Source organism: Chrysemys picta, chromosome 10 (genome assembly GCF_011386835.1).
Source record: "Chrysemys picta bellii isolate R12L10 chromosome 10, ASM1138683v2, whole genome shotgun sequence".
Taxonomy (NCBI): domain Eukaryota; kingdom Metazoa; phylum Chordata; order Testudines; family Emydidae; genus Chrysemys; species Chrysemys picta.
The window spans coordinates 22,675,428-22,698,473 of NC_088800.1; the positions used below are offsets into that span (position 1 = coordinate 22,675,428).

At 41.0% G+C, this 23,046-nt stretch overlaps 1 protein-coding gene across 5 annotated transcripts in view; it reads left to right on the forward strand.

Moving 5' to 3' along the window:
- The window catches only part of LOC101946150 (tropomodulin-3), a 47,135-nt gene that overhangs the window by 19,932 nt on the left and 4,157 nt on the right, over positions 1-23,046 (forward strand). For 2 of the 5 annotated variants that reach the window (XM_005305054.3, XM_024108973.3), the window contains exons 4-10: positions 12,527-12,649; positions 13,327-13,416; positions 13,961-14,091; positions 16,302-16,409; positions 18,349-18,492; positions 20,762-20,906; positions 22,185-22,254. In XM_005305054.3, coding sequence (XP_005305111.1) covers positions 12,527-12,649; positions 13,327-13,416; positions 13,961-14,091; positions 16,302-16,409; positions 18,349-18,492; positions 20,762-20,906; positions 22,185-22,240 — 797 coding nt within the window. In that variant the 3' untranslated portion in view covers positions 22,241-22,254. Of the gene's footprint in view, positions 1-12,526; positions 12,650-13,326; positions 13,417-13,960; positions 14,092-16,301; positions 16,410-18,348; positions 18,493-20,761; positions 20,907-22,184; positions 22,520-23,046 lie in introns of all 5 variants that reach the window. The other 3 variants (XM_065559434.1, XM_042853922.2, XR_010591008.1) reach the window with 2 other exon arrangements.

Here is a 23,046-nt window from a genome sequence, read left to right on the forward strand (position 1 = left end):
TTGAATATAAACTTTCTTTCACTTTCTAAAGTTCCCCTCTTTAACATTAAAACCTGATCAGAGAACTTCAGCACATATTCATCATTCTGAGGAATTTCCATTATAACTTTCCAGGACTCACTTTGATAGAGAATAGTGATGTAAATCAAACTAACATCTTGTGCCTTGCCATTCTGTGCTTAGTCTGAACATTTTATTGTTGTGTGGGCAATTGTTAGGGAAAGTAGGGAATTTAGTTTATTTTTGTGTCTGGATTATTTTGTATGCTGGGGGTTGCTGCTTTTGACTTTTTTGTAAGTATTTGTTAGACATGCCTATAGTGTCAGGTGCTTCTTGTTTCAGAAATAAAAATAATATTTTAAAATTATCTCACTAGTTCAGGAGAAGCTAGAGAAATGACATTAATATAAAAATTGTGTGATAGAAGATGGGCCTACACAGAGCCTGAGCGTGCTTTTAATTTATTCATAGCTTTTTGTTCAAAGTTCCACTAATACAGTTCAGTCCAATTCATTCATTTACCTTTTACCCAGGGAAATAATTTGATTGTTTTAGTGTCATGCCATGATTTGTTTTGGTTTTAGTACTATCTCTTCTATTATAGATGCCAAAAAGGCCGTGAATGGGAAGTAGTGACTGCATTTCTGAATTAACAAGTCTGACCTAGCTACAAACAATAGACACACAAACAGCATAGTACTTCACACTTGCTCTTAGTGCTTTTCATCCCTAGGTATCTCAGGGCTAGTCTACACCGGCAACGCCAAAGCGCTGCCACGGCAGTGCTTTAACATGCCTTGTGTGGTCGTGGCGCAGCTCTGGGGAGAGAGCTTTCCCAGCGCTCTAAAAAAATTAGGTGCGGCTCCCAGCGCTGGGGCACTGTTTACACTGGCGCTTTAGAGCGCTGCAACTTGCTGCGCACTCAGGGGGGTGTCTTTTCACCTCCCTGAGCGAGAAATTTGCAGCGCTGTTAATTGCCAGTGTAGACAAGCCCTCAGGCTTGGCCTCCTAATTTTATGTCAGTATAACTACATTGCTTGGGGGGTGGAAAAATCCATACCTCTGAACCACGTAGTTGTATCAGCCTAATTCCCGGTGTTGACCGCTCTCCTGTCTTCATTATGTGCACTGTAAGTGTAGACAAGCCCTCCGAGTAACAGACAAATTTAAAACTTCAGTGAACTCAATCTGAATAAATGGAAATGAGATGTGGGGTGGTGAGGAATGGGAATCTTGCTTTGGGGTTCAGTTAACCTAGCTTGACAATGTTTCCCACTCATCTTGTGACAAACCATTCTTGTCTAATGTGAGTTCAAGCTTATATTTTTACCAGGCATCTAAACTAGCTAGAATAAATTCTGATTTGGGCTGATTCTCCTTCCCTATGTGCTGTTTTGTTGGGACAGAGACTTTACTACCAAATGCAATAGAATATAAACCAGTCTGAGTCTTATGTCTAACTCTAAATTTTTACTTAATTAGGTGGGAAGTCTTCCCAATTCTCTCTCCTCCCAAAAATACAAACCACATCTATCCGATTTTATATAAATCTCCTTTACCTTCGCCAATAAGCTATCTTGATCATAGGAAACTTTACAAAAAGCCTATTTTCTATGGGATGCTTATTTTAATGATCCCACCTTGTGCTGTAATCCTAGTGGATCTTGTAGGCTAAGCAGGACTGGGCAGGGAACGTGTGTGCATTCAATGAAATGGTATTGGTGAACCAATCTTGAGTCAGTTCTGAACTGATGTTCAGCATGATGTTAGGGGCTTCTGTGGTGGTCCTGAGCGCTTGAGATTATTCAAGTAGTACATGATGGGAGATGTTAAATGCAATGTCCTGGCCGTGCACAGACTCTGGTAACTTACACTTTTCCTGCCTAAATTCCCCTGCTGTTTGAATTGAATATGGTGTCCTCCTTCACTTGTGTCTGAAATAATTTAGGGTTGACGTGCACTGTTAAACAACTGCATGATTAACCCTAGGGTTGTTACATGTCACTAGCGTCATGATTCCTCTACATCTTAGGACCTTTAGTTACTCACTGTCTTGTGAAACTTGATTAGCTTGAAATCGTATTGTAAAGCACTTTGAGGTAATGGGAGAAACAGGACTATAGAAGTGTGAAGCATAACAAATCAAATGTAAAATGAGTACAGTATACTCGTTCCAGTGCTTGGCCTTGTTTCTAAGAGCATACTATCAAACACCCACCCCTTCTAAAAAAACAACTTTGTTTTCAACCAGTTTTAAGAACTTGAAAGTCACATACTGTTCTGATTAAGTTTTGAAACATACAATAAGCCATTGTTGTCTGAAGAAATAATTCAGGCAAAAGATTGATGTAACACATTTTTCTTCCATGAAGTGTCACTTTAAAAAGCTGCAGTAACTTCAGAACAAGTAGCTGTGTGTCTCGGGTCTCTCTCTCTCCCTGCAAAAAGGGTCTTTTGGCAAAAGCACAAGGCTGGGAGTGAGGAGATCTGGGTTTTGTTCCTGGCTGTGAAACCAGTGTGTCTTTTGGGCAAGTCACTTAACCTCTCATTGCCTGCTTCCCTAACTGTGAAATGTGATACTTGCTTACCTCATGGGGTGATGTGAAGATTAATTTATTAATGCTTGTATCCCCTCTGAAATCATCATGTGGAAGGTGCTATGGTCTTACAAAATATTAGCTAAATATTAAGTAAATTAGGCTTTGCATCTCAAAACTTTACACTTTTCTAGTCCTTCCCTCCCATCACCTCCCCGCACACTGCATTCTTACTATGGCTTCTTCACCTCATGGATTGGCTGGTCATAAAACACTCTTTCTGTTTTAACATAACAGTAAACAGGTTGGACTAAAAACTCTAACGGTATGTATTATTTATCTGGATTGATCCCGGTCACTTGACTTAAGTTGATGTAAATTAACTGTTGGCCTTAAACATCAAGAATTATTCTGCAGGAAAATCAATTGCAATTATACCCAATTTTGTCTTTCCGACAAATGGCTGGTCTTTAAAGGAAATTTTAGGGAATTATTATGTGAAATGATAGATTAAAGGGGGATGGGGGGGGACAGTGGTGAGGTGAGGTGAAGGTACATGCCTAAAGATGCTTTGAGTTTACGAGGAGGTGAAAGTTTAACAAACTGACACTTGGTTAAGTGCTGTTGTACAGCAAGACACCTTTACATGAAAGCTAGCATGAGAAAATGGGTTTATGTAGTTGTGAATTGAAAAACTACATAAGTGCCTTTCAGAATTTTATTCTAATGAAGAATAAGTAGTAAATATTGTTTCTGAATGCCCCATGGCTCTGTCAGGAAGAGATTGGTCACCTGTATTTTATGAAGCTGGCATTAATTTGTGTTCAAAAGATGAGTACAAGAGAGGGTTGACGAGCCAAAGCTTTTCTCCATTATGGAAATAAAGGAAAATGGTGGAATCAGTCTTGAATGTTGATTTGATGAAATATTTAGTCTTGAAGGCCATGAAGATATGTTCAGTGTTATTGCCCTTATTTTTGTTTGTTCTGCAAGGACTCATTAGGGCAGAGAGTAAATACTATTCAGTTGTCTTCAGTTCCCAACAGATGCTTTGGTCCCAGGATTAGTATACAATGAAATTGATTTGGAGCCCAGTCTTCTTGAAGTGCAGTTTATTGTCAATTACCACTAATTTCAATGAGTTGATGGTGTTCGGCGCCTTGCAGGATTGGCCCTTAATGAGTGCACAAATGGTAACAATGGTATAAACTGCTTTAATATGGCAGACACATGTTAGTACTGATCAATACACTACTGTATTTTTTAAAAGTCAGAGGAAGTATAGCATGTCTGTTGAAACCTAGACTAGTTGCCGTCATGCATAGAATCATAGTACATAAAAGGAGATTAGAAGGCATGGGGAAGTCGAAGTATATTCTGTAGCCTGGAAAGTTTGGGTTACAACTGATCCTAAATGCAACAGTAGGAAGCAAACAAAATAGATTGATAAAGATAAATAATAATTTCAGTAGTGTTCAAATACTAACCATTTGTATAATCTGCCTTTTTTTATATCATGTTGTTTATTAAATACTGAAGTATCCCGTGGTTTCCAAATAAGCAAAGTTTGTCATATTTCGTCATGTGATCAAAACTTTAAAAAATGGAATGTTCCCAGATAGTCAAAGAAATGGTTTTCATAGCCCTCGTGGGCTGATGTGCAGATGTCTTTTTAAAAGTGCTTTTGTGTGTGTGTGTGTGTGTGTGTGTGTGTGTGTGTGTGTGTGTGTGTGTGTGTGTGTGTGTGTGAAGAAAAAAATATCCCCAAAGCTCTCTTGGCAGCGGTCCTCTAGTTAGATCATTGTTTCCTAAGACACAGAGGTCTTATCCTTGAAGTAACTGAACAACACACTAAATCGTCTTGAAGTATTTGCTCATTACCTGAAAAAAAATTAAGCTGCTTTATGTGCAGTGTATATGTGAACAGACATGATTACTGGTTTTAGCTAGACGAGGTTTGTTGGAAATATTCTTACAAAGGCTCAGTCTACACAAGGCCTTTACCTGGTTCACACCCAAAATTGCTTCTAGCACTTAAGCCAGATGGATTGGACTGGGCCTAACAATGTTAAAACTGCTTTAAAAACTGTTCCTTGCTGCCTCAGCAGGTGCTGAAGAGTAAGGAAGAAGCCTGCGGCTGCAAGTAAAGTGCACATGCAGTAGTCCTCACACTCTGACCTCTTAATTTTTGTATTTTTTTTTTATTAGACCAACCAGGCACATATTAATTTATAAGAACAGATTTTGTTTTTCACAAAAATTTCTCTACTTTTCTATTTCTCTCCCACTATTATTGCAGGTTACCCTAAAGGGCTCAAGTGAGGCACAGGAGGCATAGAGGGTCTTCAGCAGGCCCTCTGCTAGAGTGAATTTCATCCTGAGAGAGACAAAACCATCTTATTCCTTCCTCTCTGACATTGCCCTTCTCTTAAACCAGGGGTTCCTAGACTGTGGTCCACAAATCACTTCCAGGGGATCTTCCAGGAAAGGTAGCTGGTCACCTGTTGCTGGACCCCCCCCCCCTGCCTCTAGCTATGAAAAGCAGAAGGGGAGATGAAATGAAGAGCCAAAGCTTGGGAGTCAGGGGTGTGGGAGCGGGAATCACAACACAAACATCCATTCCTTATATTACTTTCCTTGGCAATGTTTGCTGTAGTTGCCACAGGGATGTTATGCATTCACGAATGCGCCATAAAACCAGGTCTGTTAAGAAGTGGGCTAAACTAGAAAGTTTGAGAAACTGTGACTTAAATGATAAACTAACCAAAGGTTGATCACACACAGGCAGGGGCACTGAAACAGGGGGATCAGGAGGCTATGACCCCCCACACTTTTTACCAGCCATAAGGGCGAGTGATGGGGGAAGGGCAGCCCAGGGATGGGGCGTCAGGGGAGAGGCAGAGCGGGTAGAGGGGAAGGGGCAGGGCAGGGGCGGGGCCATGGTTTGGGCACCTGTGGGCCCTCCCCTCCCTTTTATGGTGCTTCCACTGCTCCTGCACATGGGTACAATTTCTAGCTTTGCTCTTAAGACCTACTAACAAAAATATATCCAGCAGAAGCCAATGTCTGACACCTTCATTTAAAAACTTTATTAAAGCACACTTTCTGAACTTACTAGACAGAGAAATGTACACTCATCCCCGCAAAGCTGCACCATCTCACAAACCTCTGCTGACCTTTCTTCCATTTAGCTCAAATCTCCCTGCCTCTTTATCTTAAAAAGTAGACGAGAGTGTTGACTTCCAGAGTCTTGTTATAGAGTCCAATGGGAAGACTGTCAGAGGAATAGTCTGTACTGGCAGTTTCAGAATATGCAGAATTAAAACTTAAATAGTAGTATAAGCTTGTTTCATATCACCTGTTATCTCTATACAAATATGGACTTTTGTGCTGATAAAACCGGTTCAAAAATTGCATGAAGTCCGGAGATGCCCCGGGGAATTGTGGGTTTTTAGCAGGAATTCATACAGTTCACAGGATAATATTGAGTGTGTTCATCCTATTTGTATGAATGTACCACTCTTGTATCTAAAACTAGAAATATGAAATATAACTCTGAGGGCCTATTGTAATTATGCAAAGCGTGGGCTATTAATGGTGGTTTGGAATCTTGATGGCTCCCATCAACCATGAAAATTGACTGTGGATGGCTCTGTTTGCAGGCAGGCTTTCCTGTGAGTCAGGCTGGGAGGAATGAAGGCTTGGGGTCTTACCGTGACATGTGGTCATGTCACCTGAACTGGAATCCATCTTTAACCTGATACTTTTCCATTGAGAAGGAGGGTTGGGAACCCAGAGGGACAAAGGATTCCCACCTTATGCAAAAGATATATAAATGGGTGGAACAGAATAAGGGGGCAGCCATCATGAGAAATCCCCTAGCCACCACGTGAGCTGGAACAAGGGCTGTACCTGGGGAAAGGATTGTGCCCAGACTAGGAAGACGTCCAGTCTGTGAAAGAAACTTATTGAAACATCTCTGAGGGTGAGATTTTATCTGTATTCAGTTTTCTTACTGTATTAGGCATAGACTTGCAGGTTTTATTTTATTTTGCTTGGTAATTCACTTTGTTCTGTCTGTTACTACTTGGAACCACTTAAATACTACTTTCTGTATTTAATAAGATCACTTTTTACTCATTATTTAACCCAGAGTATGTATTAATACCTGGGGATGGGGGTTGAAGGGGCAAACAGCTGTGCATATCTCTCTATCAGTGTTCTAGAGGGCGAACAATTTATGAGTTTACTCTGTTTAAGCTTTATACAGGGTAAAACGGATTTATTTGGGGTTTGCACTCCAATGGGAGTTGGGCATCTAGTGTTAAGGACAAGAACACTTCTTAAGCTGCTTTCAATTAAGCCTACCGCTGTTAGGGGACATAGTTCAGACCTGGGTCTGGGTTTGCAGCAGGCTAGCGGGTCTGGCTCAAACCAGGCAGGGCACTGAGGTCCCAAGCTGGGAGGGCAGGGAAAGCAGGGGCAGAAGTAGCTTTGGCCCATCAGTTGGCAGCCCCAAGGGGGTTTCTGTGATCCAACCCATCACATTCCCCTTCTGTGTTCTGACATTCTGAGACTTATTTGCCAATCTGTAAATGTTATCAAGTGCCTCATCTTAATTAAAATTATTTATACAAAATAACTGCAACAATAGATATCAAATACTCTATAAAATCCTGCATATCCTGCCCTGGATGATTCAGAGGTTACTTAAAACATGACCAAGTAAAAAGTGACACGTTTTCCCATATATTAACATTTATTAGTAGATAGAGTATTAACCATCATTTTGGTTCTCAGCATGTGATGCTGACAAAAATCAAATCAATGCTTTTACATCATCAGATATCACTTAATCCCCCAAATCTCCCATTCATTCAAAGGTTCTGTTCAGCATGAATCAGGAATGTAACATCACTTTTTCTTGATTGCTCTGTGGTCATCAGGGATCACATGGCCTGTGTGAAGGAGCCCCGAGGAGTGCATTACCAACTACTATATCATGACTATATTTAGTACAGTGATGTAAGAAAATAGGTTTGCTTTCTACTTTCAGATGTGCACAAACATCCCCTGAGTTAATGTGCCCTGTTGTACAGCTCCCCAAAATGAGAATACTTAGAAATGAAAATGCTTCATGATGCTGGCACTGGTTTGCTTGTGGGTTAGGGTGCCTTGTTATACCAACTATATGTATGTGGAGGAAAACCAAAAATCAATAGACTGCTCTTTAATCTGTTGCTGTGGTGGTGCATCAATGCATTATAGAGAGCACAACAAACAATCATAATCGCTTGAGGGGGTTTTATTGCTGCCTGTGTTCACTGTAGCATGTGGATTCTGTCTTCATGCATTAGATTCTGAATTTTAAAACCAAAGTTGTTTAAACATCCCAAAATTCAAAGCAAAAACACACCAATAAAGTCCCATGTCACTGAGATATTTAAAAATTCTAAACTTAGTCTCAGTCCAAACAGCAAGTTACAAATATTTATATTCAAAATGAGGAAAATATCTCAGATGATAGGCTTGTGACCTAGCTAGCCTGCCCCTGGTGCTTTGCAATAAGAGTGACTAGAAAATTAGCAGCTGTGAATTTTTATTTAGTAGAGCACTAGTGTTTTGGACACCACAAAGCTACAGAATCACTCTGTTTGCAGAAGGGGGATTTAGAGTGTGCAGAATCATAAAATACTTTGCTTTTGCACTTTGAATCCTGAAGAATCCCTAAAGCAATGTAGATAAACCTTCTAGGATGGAAGATGGCAACTGTTGAATGCAGCATAGCAACCTCACACAAGAGTTTAAGACTCAGGATTAAATACTATTGTTCTTCACATCAGCAAAGGACATTTAGGTGCAGTAGGCAGAATTTAGTAACCTAAACAGCAGTGTGGCCAGGACATAAGAGTTTTCTCTTTCCTCTTTCTGTGATGTGAGGAAAATTCCATAGTCATGATTTCTGTTTTACGTCTTTTCTGGAAAAACTACAATATTAGCAGCACACTGTCCCCGTTCATTCTGCTGAGACACTGAAGAGTGCCACCTGCTCAGTTACTTATACTACAATATTAGCGCATACCTACTAGTTCATATAGATACAGAACCACAAGCTTAAATTCATAACTTTGCTGGACACTAAAAGTCATGGACTGAATACACACACTAGATTTATGGCATATTACAGCAATCTGTAACCCACAAACACAGGGGTGGGCAAACTGCAGCCCGTAGGCCACATTCAGCCTGCCAGCCGATTTAATCCAGCCCGTCAGCTCCTGCTGGGGAGCGGGGTCTGGGGCTCCAGCCGAGGGGCAGGGGCCGCTCCACATGTGCATGCCGAAACTCCGCATGGCTCCCGGAAGCAGTGGCATGTCCCCCCTCTGGCTCCTACGTTAAGGGGCAGCCAGGGGGCTCCGTGCGCTGCCCCCGCCCCAAGCACAGCTCTCGCAGCTCCCATTGACCGGGAGTTGCTGTCAATGGGAGCTGCGGAGGCGGTGTCTGCAGAGCCGCTTGGCCGCGCCTCTGCATAGGAGCCGAAGAGGAGACATGCCGCTGCTTCCGGGAACTGCTTGAGGTAAGCACCGCCCAGAGCCTGCCCCCCGACCTCCTCCCGTGCCCCAGCCCTGATCCCCCTCCTGCCCTCTGAACCTCTTGATCCCAGCCTGGAGCAGCTTCCTGCACCCCAAACCCCTCATCCCAGGCCCCATCCCAGAGCCTGCACCCCCAGCCAGAGCCCTCCTCCTCCCCCCGCACCCCAGCCCCCTGCCCCAGCCTGGAGCCCCCTCCCGCACCCTGAACTCCTAATTTCTGGCCCCACCCTAGACCCCGCACTCCCAGCCAGAGCCCTCACTCGCTTCTGCATCCCAACCTCAATTTTGTGAGCATTTATGGCCCGCCATACAATTTCAATATCCAGATGTGGCCCTTGGGCCAAAAGTTTGCCCACCCCTGCACTACCAACTCCTCCTTCCCCAAACTGCTTTTTTCCTCCCCCTCCCCTTCCTCTTCTGCCTGTGACTGGTGGGAATAATGGGCCACTTAACACACATTTCAAGGGACCATTCAAGGTGAACTACTTCTGCTAAACAATCTGTTCCACCTTGTAGTTAGCAGTGATTAAGGGCTAGTCTACGCGCTTGAATGTGGCTTGTGTGGTCGCAGCAGAGCGAACTCTCTCCCAGCGCTCTTAAAAAAAAACCCACCTGCATCGGGGTGTAGTTACTAGCTACACTGGTGCTTTATAGCACTGAAACTTGCTGCGCTCAGGGGGGCGTTTTTTCACACCCCTGAGCGAGAAGGTTGCAGCGCTGTAAATTGCCAGTGTAGACAAGCCCAAAGGTTAAGATTTTTTCAGTTATTTTTAGTAAAAGTCAGGGACAGGTCATGGCTCTGTGAATTTTTGTTTATTGCCTGTCCCTGACTTTCACTAAAAATACCGGGGGGGAGGAGGAGGAAGGAATGACAGCCCGAGGAGGGGACTGCCAACCCCACTGCGGGGGTGCAGGATGGGTATGAACAGCTCCTGCCAAAGTGGCAAGGAGGGGGCACACAGCCACTGCACTGGCTGAAGCTGTGGGGCGAGGGTGCACAGCCCAGCTCTGGCTGAAACTGTGGGGCAGGGGACAGGCAGGGGGGCACATGGCTCTGGCCTCCGGCCAAAGCCATGGGGACAGGGTGCACAGCCCCGGCATCGCTGCACCTGCTGACAGCTGAAGCCGAAGTCACGGAGGTCCAGTAAAGTCACAGAATCCATGTCCTCCATGACTAAATCGTGTCCTTAACCATAAATAAGCGGTCCCACACAATGAAACCCTCCTTTGGGCTGAAAGGAGGAGAATGGATGGTCAGAACTTGCCATATTCTACCAATATTAATTGCCCTCGTGTTTTTTCCATAATTGTTTCAGTAGTAAGGAAATATGCTCTTAAGTTTTAAAAGTAAAGTTATGTAAATTTTAGCGATATCTACTCTAGTACTAGTTTTTAATAATGATTTCAGGGTTGTTAGAAGGGGGAAAATGTCACTGAAGGCACGTAACAAATCACTATTCTGTTTTAAAGTATGTTTTTCCTTTTTCACTTAACTCCAGGAAATTAAATGAATGTCTATATTAAATAGTGGTGAGTCGAATTAGGCATATTAATGAGAGCTTTAGCCTCTGCAGCCTCAAATGTCATGTTCCCAAGGCTCTCCTTGCTTTTGGGGGGGTGTTTTTTCTTGCTCAGTGATCTGAAACTGATTCATTCAGTGAAAAACAACTCAGGCTTAACTTAAAGAATGAGCAGGTTTATTTGTTTTTGTTTGTTTTTTGGTAAAAGGTAAAAACAAACATCTCCAACATTTTAAGGAACATTTTGTTTTAACTCTGTGAAAGTATTAAGCTGTGTAACTGGCCTCTAGAGATGTACAGTGACCATTAGTCTTTCCTGGCATATTTGTAGGTGGGAGCCAACTTTCTGACAGCCAAAAAAGGCTTTTAGTTATTATCTTAGCTAATACAAATGAAAGCTTCAAGTTGTAGGTAACTTTGTTCAGCACAATCCCAGCTTATTTTTCTTCTCTCTTGCTTTGTGAAAGACCCATGTATACAGGTGGGAATTGACTATACTCTGCTGTTGACTGTACAAAGTAAACAAACTGAAAAAATGATTTCAGTCTCTAGTCTTTTTTGCAATTAGTCATTTTAGGTGTAACTTGAAATAGAAATTCCTTTTTTATTTAAAGTTGACTGCCTCTTTAAGCTTGAACTCTTAGCATACATTGTGCTTTTGCAACAATGGGGTATTCATCACTTACACGGTAAAGAAACTTTATGGCTGTTGCTAAGGAATATCAACTTTTGCTTACAATATCTGTTTGTGCCTAGCGGCCTAGTTTTCCAGGGAATTGAGCCTCCACAGCTCTCATTAACTTCATTTGGAGTTATGGGTACTCAGTGCTTCTGAAAAATCAAGCCCTAAATCTCTGAAGTCTGAAGTTTCTCCAAGATAAATGCTAGAATAAGAGTTGCTGCATTCTTTGATTTCTTAGATTGACTTGTCAACTACTGACATATGCAAAGTACTATGTGAACTACCCAGGGTACTATTTTTACTGCATGTCCTCTAAAAAATAACTTCTCCCATCTTCTGTCTGCAATAATTGAGAAACTTAGTGTGCTATCAGTAGTTGCTTATTCTAACTCCAGTGTATTTTCATTGACCCTGCTACCAGGCCTACCCAGTTTAGAAAAGAGCATCCTTGGGTATGAAAATATCTAACGAATTTAGTTTGCCTTTTCAGTTTCTTCAGATGCTATTCACGTATGTTGCCCTTGGTTTGGACTGCTCAGGTAGGGGCTTTTTTCATTTTAAAGCCCTTACGCATTCTGCTTCTGATTTTGGGTGTATCACTAAAAATAAAATAAATACATTTTAATCTGAAACTTCAGACAAAGTTTGGTATCTCTCCTACCTGATGAGTCTAAATTAAAACTCTTCCAGGTAGTGGTCTCTCCTGGAGCAGTTAGTGATATCAGTCACTGTAAATCCTGAAGCACTACTAGAGAAGTGCATGTAGAGAAAACTTAACGTAAATGGAAAACAAAATATTTAGCAAATATTTATCTTGCTTTAAAAGATGAATATTGAGGGTTGGGATACCACATTACTTACAATGCGAGATCTTCATGCTTGTATTCCCATCATCGCACCCTCTTTCTCATCACCACCTCTCCAAAACAAATTAGGCAGAAATGAATTCCAGCAGACTTGACAAAATCAGCCCCTTTGCCATTAGCATTGTTGGGTTTGGTGGGCTGATTTCAGTCTTCTAGCTAGTGACAGTTCATGCTTGTTTTTATAAGGCAGTAGTTCAGGCTGGAGAGCTAAACGTGTGTGTGTGTGTGTGTGTGTGTGTGTGTGTGTGTAATGTAGTGAGGTGAGTAAAACTGAATAACCATATAATACAAAGGGATTTCAGACTCTTTATTTCTCCCCTACACACAGGGAAAATATTTATCCCCAAGCAGAAGCCTGTACAGTCTTTCATGGAAGAAAAAGTGTTTCTTGATCCAGAACTGGAGGAAGCTTTGACAAGTGCCACAGATACAGAACTGTGTGACCTTGCAGGTTAGTTTTTTAAAGCATGGATGTGTTTGTGCATATTCATAAAAGCCTGAGCCTCTGTAGTAAATATTACTGTATCTTTGTCACCTGAAACCTGGCAAAGACTGAAGGTCTTTACTGCTTCATGAAGTCTAGTTGTCTTAGAAACTGAACCATGTCATGTTACAGGTTGTTGGAGGTTTCTAGAAAAAGCATTGCACAAATTATCTCCCCCCATACAAAATATTTCACCATTTTATTGTTTTGGGGTATGAAGAATTAAGAAATGGGTTAAGCAAGATCTCCCCCAAACTGGCAGCTTTTTTTGAGTAAATGTGTGCTACATCCCTTCCTCAAATGTGGGAACGTGGTGCTATATGCCTTGTAAAACTAGCTTTAGACTGACAAAGCAGCAAACAATGTAATTATGTGCATCTGTTATATGTGAGTTGAACTGCACACTTGACTGTGGTGTATGATGTCTATTGGTGGGATTTTGATGGCTGTTTTGAAAAGGGGCAGGCCAAATAGAAGTAAGAAAGCTCTTAATGGCTTTAAATTATTAGAATTAGTAAGAAAATGGGAAACACTTTTCATTGAACAGCTGACATTTTCCAACCAGATGCAATTATTAATCTCTCAAATATTCTTCAGCTTCTGAATTTAAACAGCAGGGAACACTAAAAATTCTTCTCTTACAGCTATCCTGGGAATGCACAACTTGATAACAAACACTCAGTTCTGTGACATAGTAGGAAGTAGTAATGGTGTCAGCAATGAAAGCTTCACAGGTGAGTATTTATAGTCAAGATCTAAATAAAAACCTGTGTGCAATCCCAAGTATTCAGTCATTTGGCTACTGCAGCATAAGCTATGTAATACGTTACGCTTATATTCTTGATACAGAAAAAGCATTTCATTTCCAAGTAAGCTTGTACATAAAATATTAAATTGTTAGATGAGCTGTGGAAGGGTAGAAATTAATAAAAAGAGATAAAATATTCTCACCTTTTGTAAAAGTGGAATGAATGAACATGTATTTTATTTGTGACTGAGTCTGGGTTTTAATATTTTCTTTTGTAATCCAATTCCTATCTGTTTTTCAAAAAACTGTTGTGGATATGACGCAAGGACTTATTTAAAAAAAAAAAAAGTTCCCGTGTGAAAGTATGGCCAAAAGAGGACAGCGTGGTGTGATGTTGCTTGGTTTTTGGCAGGATGGGTAGAGGATAAAATTTTTTGGCAGATGACTAGTTGACTAGATGTAATAACTAGTATGTGTACCGTTTATTACACTTAATGTGTCCGATTCATGTTCCTTGTCTTACATTTCAGACATAGTAAAAGGTGAAAGGACGATACCATTTTTAGATGAACCACCAAATCCCACACACGTAGAGGAGAGTTTGCAAAGGATTAAAGATAATGACTCTCGTCTTGTTGAAGTTAATTTGAACAATATAAAGGTAATTGTTGGGAGGCTACAATAACTGCATTGTTTTTCTCACCTAAAAATAACTTTTCAATGTGACTTTTATAGGTACATAGATTCCAAGGCCATTGTGATCAGCTTGACTGACCTGTGTAACACAAGCCATAGGGCTTCCCCCAAATAATTTCTTTTGATCTAGAGCAGTGGTCCACCAACAGGTCGATCGCAATCGACTGGTCGATCCTGGAGCCTCTGCTAGTCGATCGTGATCGCTGGCTGCTAAAAGTCTGGCAGCGCAGTGGGGCTCAGGCAGGCTGCCTGCCTGCCCTGGCCCCACGCCACTCCCGGAAGCAGTTACCTGCTGGCATGTCTCTGCCCCCAGCACCGTCCACGTAGCTCCCATTGGCTGGGAAACGGCCAATGGGAGCTGCAGGGGTGGTGCGGGCAGTGCACGGAGACCTGCTGCCACCCCACCCCCCCCAGGGCCCGCAGAGACATGCCAGCAGCCAGCCACTTCCGGGAGTGGCATGGGGCCAGGGCAGGCAGGCAGCCTGCCTGAGCCCTGCTGCGCTGCTGTCCGGGAGCCGCCTGTGGTAAGTGCCTCCCAGCCGGAGCCTGCACCTCTCATCCCAGCCTGGAGCCCACTCCTGCACCCAAACTCCCTCCCAGAGCTTTCACCCTTCACTCCTGCACCCCAACCCCAGCCCGGAGCCCCCTCCCACACTCTGAACCCCTCAACCGCAGCCCAGAGCTTTCAGGCCCTCCTGCACCCCAACCCTCTGTCCCAGCCCAGTGAAAGTGAGTGAGGGTTGGGGAGAGCAAGCAACAGAGGGAGGGGGGAATGGAGTGAGCGGGGCAGGGCCTCGGGGAAAGGGCAGGGTAGATCCTGGGTTGATCTTAAATTCAAAAAGTGATCTTGTGCGTAAAAAGATTGGAGACCACTGATCTAGAGCATCTCTCTAAAAATAAATAATCCAATCTTTGTCTTGAGTTGTGTACTTCTAAAACTGTCTTTGATAGGCTAATTTGTAAATGCAGCAACTTTTCCAATAAACGTGTGGTGGAAGGGGGAGGGATAGCTCAGTGGTTTGAGCATTGGCCTGCTAAACCCAGGGTTATGAGTTCAATCCTTGAGGGGGCCATTTAGGGAACTGGAGTAAAAATCTGTCTGGGGATTGGTCCTGCTTTGAGCAGGGGTTGGACTAGATGACCTCTGGAGGTCCCTTCCAACCCTGATATTCTATGAGTATGTGATCTCAAATCAGAAACTTTTTAATTATTTTTTTTATTTAATTCTGTTCATGGAGGAGTGTTATCAATTATGGTTATTAGAAACAGAGTAATGTTTGTATATAGAATCTTACTGTGTTGTCATAGAAAAGATGCTGGTGGTAGTTTTGGTTATTTCTAGTCATAAATGTGGCTGTCAAACTTTTAAAGAAGATTAAAATAGAATCGTTTTTTTTTTTCACTTGTACAGATAAATCAGAACAGAATCATAACATTTTTGGCGAGCAATAAATAACCGAGGTTTCTTATTGCTTCCACTAAGAGCAGAAAATTGGATGAGGGAATTTTGTACACTATATCAGACAGAACCCCCTGGCATTATATACACCTGTAAAATGTACAAATGTATTGTACACAAAATGAGTTGCAAATTTCTTAGCAGTGTCAGACCAAAATCATTCCATTCAGTTTTAGTACACCAAACCATACTTCTAACTCTAAATTAGCAGTTGTTCCTGAATTAGTATAACAGAACAGAGCTAACTACACTTCAGTAATTGGATCTATTTAGTGTTCAGAAGTAATTTCCATTTATTAATTCCATTTTCTCATTAGTGTTTCTCAGATTGTGAAATATGAAGAATTTAATGATACTGATTAATTATGCAGACAGACGTAGTAGAATATTCAATTTGTACACTTTTTCTTGTTCTGGTAGCTTTTACAGATCAAGGTATTCTAGTCTAATTCTAATGTGGTACTGGCTTGAGTACAGTAAAGATAGCGTATAGGTGATTTTAAAAGCCAAAGAGTCGAGCATATGATTTTTGCCCTTCATCCACATCCAGTCCTGTGCTGTGGGACTTGGTTATTGATACCAGTAAGGGAGAACTGGTAGCCCGGTATATTTCTCTGTAGAAAGATGATGATAATGGGGAGGAGCTGAGTAGAAAAAATTCATTGTAATGGATATAATGTAATATACAAAACATGTATATTTATTTTTAATTCAAGAACATCCCAATTCCAACATTGAAAGAATTTGCTAAGGCTTTGGAAACCAACACCCATGTGAAGAGTTTCAGCCTTGCAGCCACTCGAAGCAATGACCCTGTTGCTGTTGTAAGTAGGCTCCTTTTGTGGGTTGGGAAGTGGGGTTGATTTGAACTGAAAGCTGTTTAAACATCCTGGTAATCTAGAGGATGAAAACAATTTTTTCTCCTTACACCCTGAAGTTAAAGAAGCTTTCTGAAAGCACCTACTAGAGACCCAAGGTGGGTGAGATAATATATTTTATTGGACCAACTTCTCCAGTAAAAGATACTGCCTCACCCACCTTCTCTCTCTGAAATCCTGGGACTGACACGGCTACAGCAACGCTGCGTTAAAACTACTAGGTGAATGGAAGTGGTTCTTCAACTCTTTCATTCTAGACCACTTTGTGAGAGAGCCTCATGCGGACCTTCTCCCCTCCCAACAACCAGTCCACCACTGCTTAGTTGTCAGTTTCATTCCCTGGACCTGTGGTGTATGCAGGCCTCAGTTTGAAGAACCATTGTGTTAAGATGTCACAGTTCAGGGCAGCTACACCTGTATTCCTCCTCTTTGGTCCAGCAAAAGGCTCCACTCTAGGCTTCAGGCTCCCCTGGCTGTCATCTCTTTTGAGAGGAGACACACATTGTACTCCTTTTTAACCGGAGTATTTCCAAGCTGCGTATACATCTGACTATACTGGGATATCCCAGCAAGGGACTCTGGCTAAGCAAGACTGCTTACTTTCTCTTCAGGGACTAATAACAGTAATTTCCCACAGTTAGAAGGTACCATACAGCACTTCCAATGCAAGCCTATTTTATCCTTAAGGTAAAAGCACTACAGAGAAAACGTATTAAAAACAAATAAAGAATCTACACGCATGCTAATAAGCTTACCAAGATCACCCCTTCCAACATGGACTATTGCAGGAGCAGTCCTTCAGAACCTCACCCAAGTGGTTTCCTTGTGGTTTCAACATTCATCACGGCTTCAACTCAGAACAAGCACACAGTCTTATGGGGCCTCAGTAGGACCAGTCCTTCCAACTCTTCACTAAGGATTTGGGACCCCCATGGGCCAGCAGTCCTGTCCATTTGCTGGATCAGGAAGAAGGCCTGTCCATGCTACTTGTCCAAAAAAACATTTATTTTCTGTCTGGTCCCGGGAGAATCCAGTTTGAACTAGTATATGCCTACTTCTGGGGGGAGGTGGCTTCCAAGGGCTGATAACTGGAGGAATTACATTAGCATCCCCCTCTTCCTAGAGGACTTGCATACAATGCCACAATAACACATACACAACTGCATTTTTAATACAATGTACCCTTAATGTCCTAATTCACTACGGTTTAACTTAATGTAATAAAATGTTTTGACCCTATTGAAATTCTGTTTCAATTTTTTCTACTTGAAATTTTGTCAAAATAAATGCATTCCTGTGGAAAGTTTAATTTTGACAAAATGGCATTTTCTAGCCAGTTCTAATTTACATGTATTTTATTGGGTATTGGTGACTAAAAGCAGGTCTCTTGTATTTTATATGATCAATTGGGCAGAGATTATTAGTATTTTGGAAATCAAATCTCCTGGCTCTACATCACTCAAATCTAATTCACCTGCTAGCAAACAAGAAGTCAGTTATTTTTTAATTTTTAGCATTTTGTGCTGTGAAGGGTTTTCTGCAAAGGCTTATAATGTGGATTTGGGCCAATGTGCTAATTAGAGACAATTTATATTCTGTGAAGGTTTTTAGTTTGCAACAAGTGTAAGATGCCGGCTCTTTCCTGATTGTGTACTATACAAATGAACTTGTTTGCATTGGAAAAGGGTGATTAAAGATTCTCTCCCCAGTCTCAAATGAACGATAAAAGGCTGTGAAATTACATTAAGAACCTATAAAGTGTTGCCGATTTTGGGCCATGTCCACAGATGGTGTAAATTGGTATAGCTCCAGCTGGTCCTGTATGTTACGTTTACTGTAGTACAATTTGCTATTTAGTTTTCATTACTTTTTCCTGCTTTTCAAGGCTTTTGCAGATATGCTGAGAGTGAACAAAAAATTGAAAAGTCTAAATATAGAATCAAATTTCATCACTGGGGTTGGCATTATGGCACTGATTGATGCATTAAAAGAGAATGAAACCCTGGCAGAGATCAGAATCGATAACCAGGTAAGTGAAGCTATAATAGGATTATAGCTGAATTACTTGTGCTCTCACTCTATTTACTTTAACTGACCCACCTTGGAGAAAACAGCTGCTGATTCATGACATTTTCAAAAATATTTTAATTAAAAACAAAACAGTTTTTTGTACCTATGTACATGTTAGTCTCTTCCTATGCTTTCCTCTACCGGACACTTCTATCCATCGAAGAAGGCAGAGTAAATACCTCTTGGGAAACAACGGGCTGCTTGTTTCATCACTTTATCCATTAATTTTTATCATTCAAATTGTTTCCCTAGCAAGCAGTGGGGATATTGAAAATGAAGAATTAGGATTTAAAATATAGCAGGAAGAGATGAACCCATGAAAAATAAATGTTCTATTTCTATGTAGTTTATATGGTGATTAAGGATGGGGGAAGAGAAAAATAGTATGTATACATTAATTTATGTACAATATTTTAAAAACCTTAACTGTCTGGTGGAGATCACAGCTGGCTAGGTGGAAATCCTCCTGACCACCCAAAATAAAAAGATTAAAGGGAGGGGGGGAGGAAATCAGCAATATTTAAAGTAGCTGAGAGATGCCTTTAAAACACAGGATGAAATGGAAGAAGGCTGGGCTGGACAGGCATTATCATGTCACACAGCTTCCCTCTCTACCTTCAAGTGGGGTGGGTCAGGATACTTTAGAGAGCCATCCTACTGCACAGGATGTAGAGCGCACGGGTCAAAGCCTGTTTTTAACATGTGTTAGCTCAGCTGGTCAGGGTGAACACTAGGGGGAGGGGAGAGGAAATCTATGGTTCACTCTGACCAGCTAAGACATATTAAAATACAACATGCCACGTCTATCCTAGGGTTTTTTAATGTTTGCTAACGTGTTTTAAAACCAGACCTTCTTATCCTCGTCTATAGAGATCCTCAGATGTCAGAGCAAGAGATGGGGCTTATTCCCGTTCTGAGGGAGAATTCCCAAGGGACTCTTAAGCCTCTCCAAAACGGGTTACCCGAGGAGGTTCTGGAATCCCTGTCATTTGAGGTTTTTTAAGAACAGGTTAGACAAGCTCCTGTCAGGGATGGTCTGTGTATGGCAGGGGCATTGGACTAGTTGACCTGTTGAGGTCCCTTCCAGCCCTACATTTCTATGATTTCTATATAGTTTTATAGTTTTATTCATTTAAGAATAGACTTCCCTTTTGGGTAACTGCTGGGCTTGACATTCTCAAATGAGGAGCATGGAAAATTTAGGTTAACTGCCCTGTAGATTCCATTGCTTGGAATAAAAAGAACGAAATATTCTTAAATATTCAGTTTAAGATGCTGCTGATGTACTTTAAAATGAGTAAACTAGCTTGTTTAACTAATAAGCAATATAAAGACTTTAACTGTAGAGTATATTCTGCAGTTTCTGTGTGAAAAGAGTTTTAGCCCACAACGGTCCATGTACCTAGGCACTCTTGTAATTGAAACATGTTACTACAACAGAAAAACATAATTTGATATGTGCGACCTCTTTTTTGCATCTTAATGGAAGTATTCAGTCTTTTTTGCTTCTTAAAATTTTGTTGACGTACTTTCTTGCCAGATTCACTTAGTGTTCTAACTAAACACTGAGAGATTCTGGTTATTTCACAGAATTTGTTAAACAACTGATTGCTCTTACTCTGTGGTGGCAGAGGGGGAAAACTTGCTTTTAATGGGTGAGTCTACATAAACCCCTTTAACTGAACTCTCATGCTAGGTTGAGTAATTTTTTTTCTGCTCCATTTTACCTTTATAATGTTAGTCTAGCAGGTCCAGAAATATGTCTCTAGCTACTAGAATCTTACTAGATGCTACAGACTTGAAAGCCCCAGAATGCTACCCAGTTTGCTGTGCTCCAGGATGCACAGTACCTTTTAGGAAACCCAAGAGTGTGGAGAAACTTGCAAGAGTGGCATCGTTAGGGCCAGCAGATAGGCCTCAGACAATAAAATACAGAGGGAGCCAACAATTGGAAGGAGAAGAAAGGCGAATAACTAACTGAGGGGTATGAGGATGGGGAGCTTCATAAGTTTGATTTAAAATTCAAATAGGTATCCACTTGAAATTGGTGCCAAGTTAATTTGGTGATTGGTACTTAAAATAGAGAGAGACCAGTAGTCTGAACTTATCATGTCTTTCAAATCAGTAGATGTGAAGAGGACTACTTGTCACCTAAGTATACTAAAAATATTCTAGGTTTTTGTAGGAAATGAATATGAATATATTGAAGTTGTAATGTTTGTTAACAGAGGCAACAGTTGGGAACACCTGTAGAAATGGAAATTGCCAAAATGCTTGAGGAGAACACAAATATCCTTAAATTTGGATACCATTTCACACAACAAGGACCGCGAACCAGGGCAGCTGCAGCTATCACAAAAAATAATGATTTGGGTAAGACCTCTCTGGTAGACTGTTGAATGAACTAATGGCACAGATAGTGTTTTTTCTTTGTGTTTTAATTATGACATGCCCCTGATACACACATAACTCTATTCCAGTTTTCTCCTTTACTTTGAGTCCTACTCTCCTACTTTTTTTCCTCTCTTAATTTCCCCCTTTTATTCAGTTTTCACAGGCTCCCAAACTAGAGTCCAGAATTCTTCAGTATTCTCTAAAACTAGAAAAAATAAGAATTCCAGACAAGACATATGCAGAACATGCCTTATAGTTTCATATACATTTGGCTTTGCCCTGGATAAGATTCAGTATTTCTTTAAAGGATACATTGAAATTACTAATTTTTAAAAAAAATCAACTTTTCTTGTCTCTTCTGGAAGGTGTTAGCACCTGGATTCCAAAAGGATGAAGAGTACTTCTATTGGTGGCTTTGTTATGACATGCAAAATAGGAAAAATGAACAAGAACCCTGTTACTTGATCATCCAAACCCATTGACTTGGGATAGTGGATAGTTGCCTAATTTCAAGTAAAGGGCATATCCCCTATCTTGCAGCCACTGTGAACTGGGAGGCCAGACTAAATTAATCCCAGTTGCCAGGGTGCCAGGACTCATCACTACAGATGTGGCCAACTGAATGAGGCAGCTTAGTTATGAACATAATATAAGAACTCAGGTAATGCATTATATATACCTACACTAAAGCCTCCAGCTAAATAACAATAACTAAATTCCCCACATTAAATAGAATTACCTTTTTTACTTTTTTCCCCTTACTAAGTGGTTCCTCTTTCTGGTTACGCACCCACACACCCCATGGTTCAGGAGGGGTATCTCTTCAGGACAGGAAGTGGGGCAGGTGCTTGCCAGAATAGTTTCCACGGGTCCAAAGAAGCTTAGATGGGGAACCTGTTGAGAGCAGAGACCTGAGGTTTGAGAGGCTGGTGATAGGGTCCAGGGGCTCCCATTGAGGAAAGCTGTCTGTGGGGAAGATGAGCAGCTGTGAAAGGCCAGGGAGAGAGGAAGAGGAGGAAAGATACCATTTGAAGGGAGTATGAGGGCACCTGACTTACTATATAGCTACCTCTGAAATGGCCTACATTTGAGAACAATTGACTTGATCTTTTCTCTTGTATCATCATATTTCAAGTGCTTCTCTGCTAGTTGTGAACTTTCCTGTTTTTCACCAGTTCTGATTTTAGCATTTAATTGCTGAAAATCTATTTCTATGTTTTCTATTGATATCTTGCCTTTTTTTTCTTGCTTTCTTAGTCTGGAGTATACGAGTAAAATTTTCTGCAAAAGCCTTTTCATCTCTCCAGCCCTGAAGCTACAGAGACAGGTTATTGTGAATACCCAGTTGGGTATTGAGCACTGAAACTGAAATGTTTAGTCTCACATCACTGTCTTTGTACGTTTCTTCTGACAAATTGTCTACATCTTTTCTCCCCATGTTTCTCTCATGCTGCCCTGCACCTCTGTTCTTGTTTGCCTGAGACCCTGTGCCAATTTATTTCTAACTGCATGATTGGACTACAGTGAGAAGGCCCAGCAGTATGAACCACTTCATCTACTTTTGCGATCAAACTAAAAAAATGGAGATGAGTGTAAGAGAGAGCCTAAGAATGCAACAGTTTAAACATTTATAGGTTACTTTTTAAATGAGTAGTACATTTTAGACTTTAATGGTAGGTCTCTGTAAGTACTAAAACTTGTAAACTCCATATTCGAGCATCAGTGGAGTATCTTTTCTAGCAGTGAAAAATGATTATCCCACTCTGATTTTACAATATAGCATTAAAACTTTTCAGTTCATTAATTTGAACCAAAGCTGAAGATAGACAACTTGATTTATATAAAAATGTAACAGGTACATTTATATTTTTTATTAATATATCATGTGATTAAGTATTTAAACCACTGTTAATATTTGGTTGATTTTCTGCAAATATATAGTAACTTCTAATTTAAAAAAATAATGTGGAAACATCCTATCTAACCTGAGGCTTTTAAAACTCTTAATCCACTTTCAAATCCACTATATCTACTCAAAAAAATAAGTTAATTTGATCAGGAAAGAGAAAATGCAAGACAAACTGATTATTTCACTTATACGCTATGTAGAACATCAGGG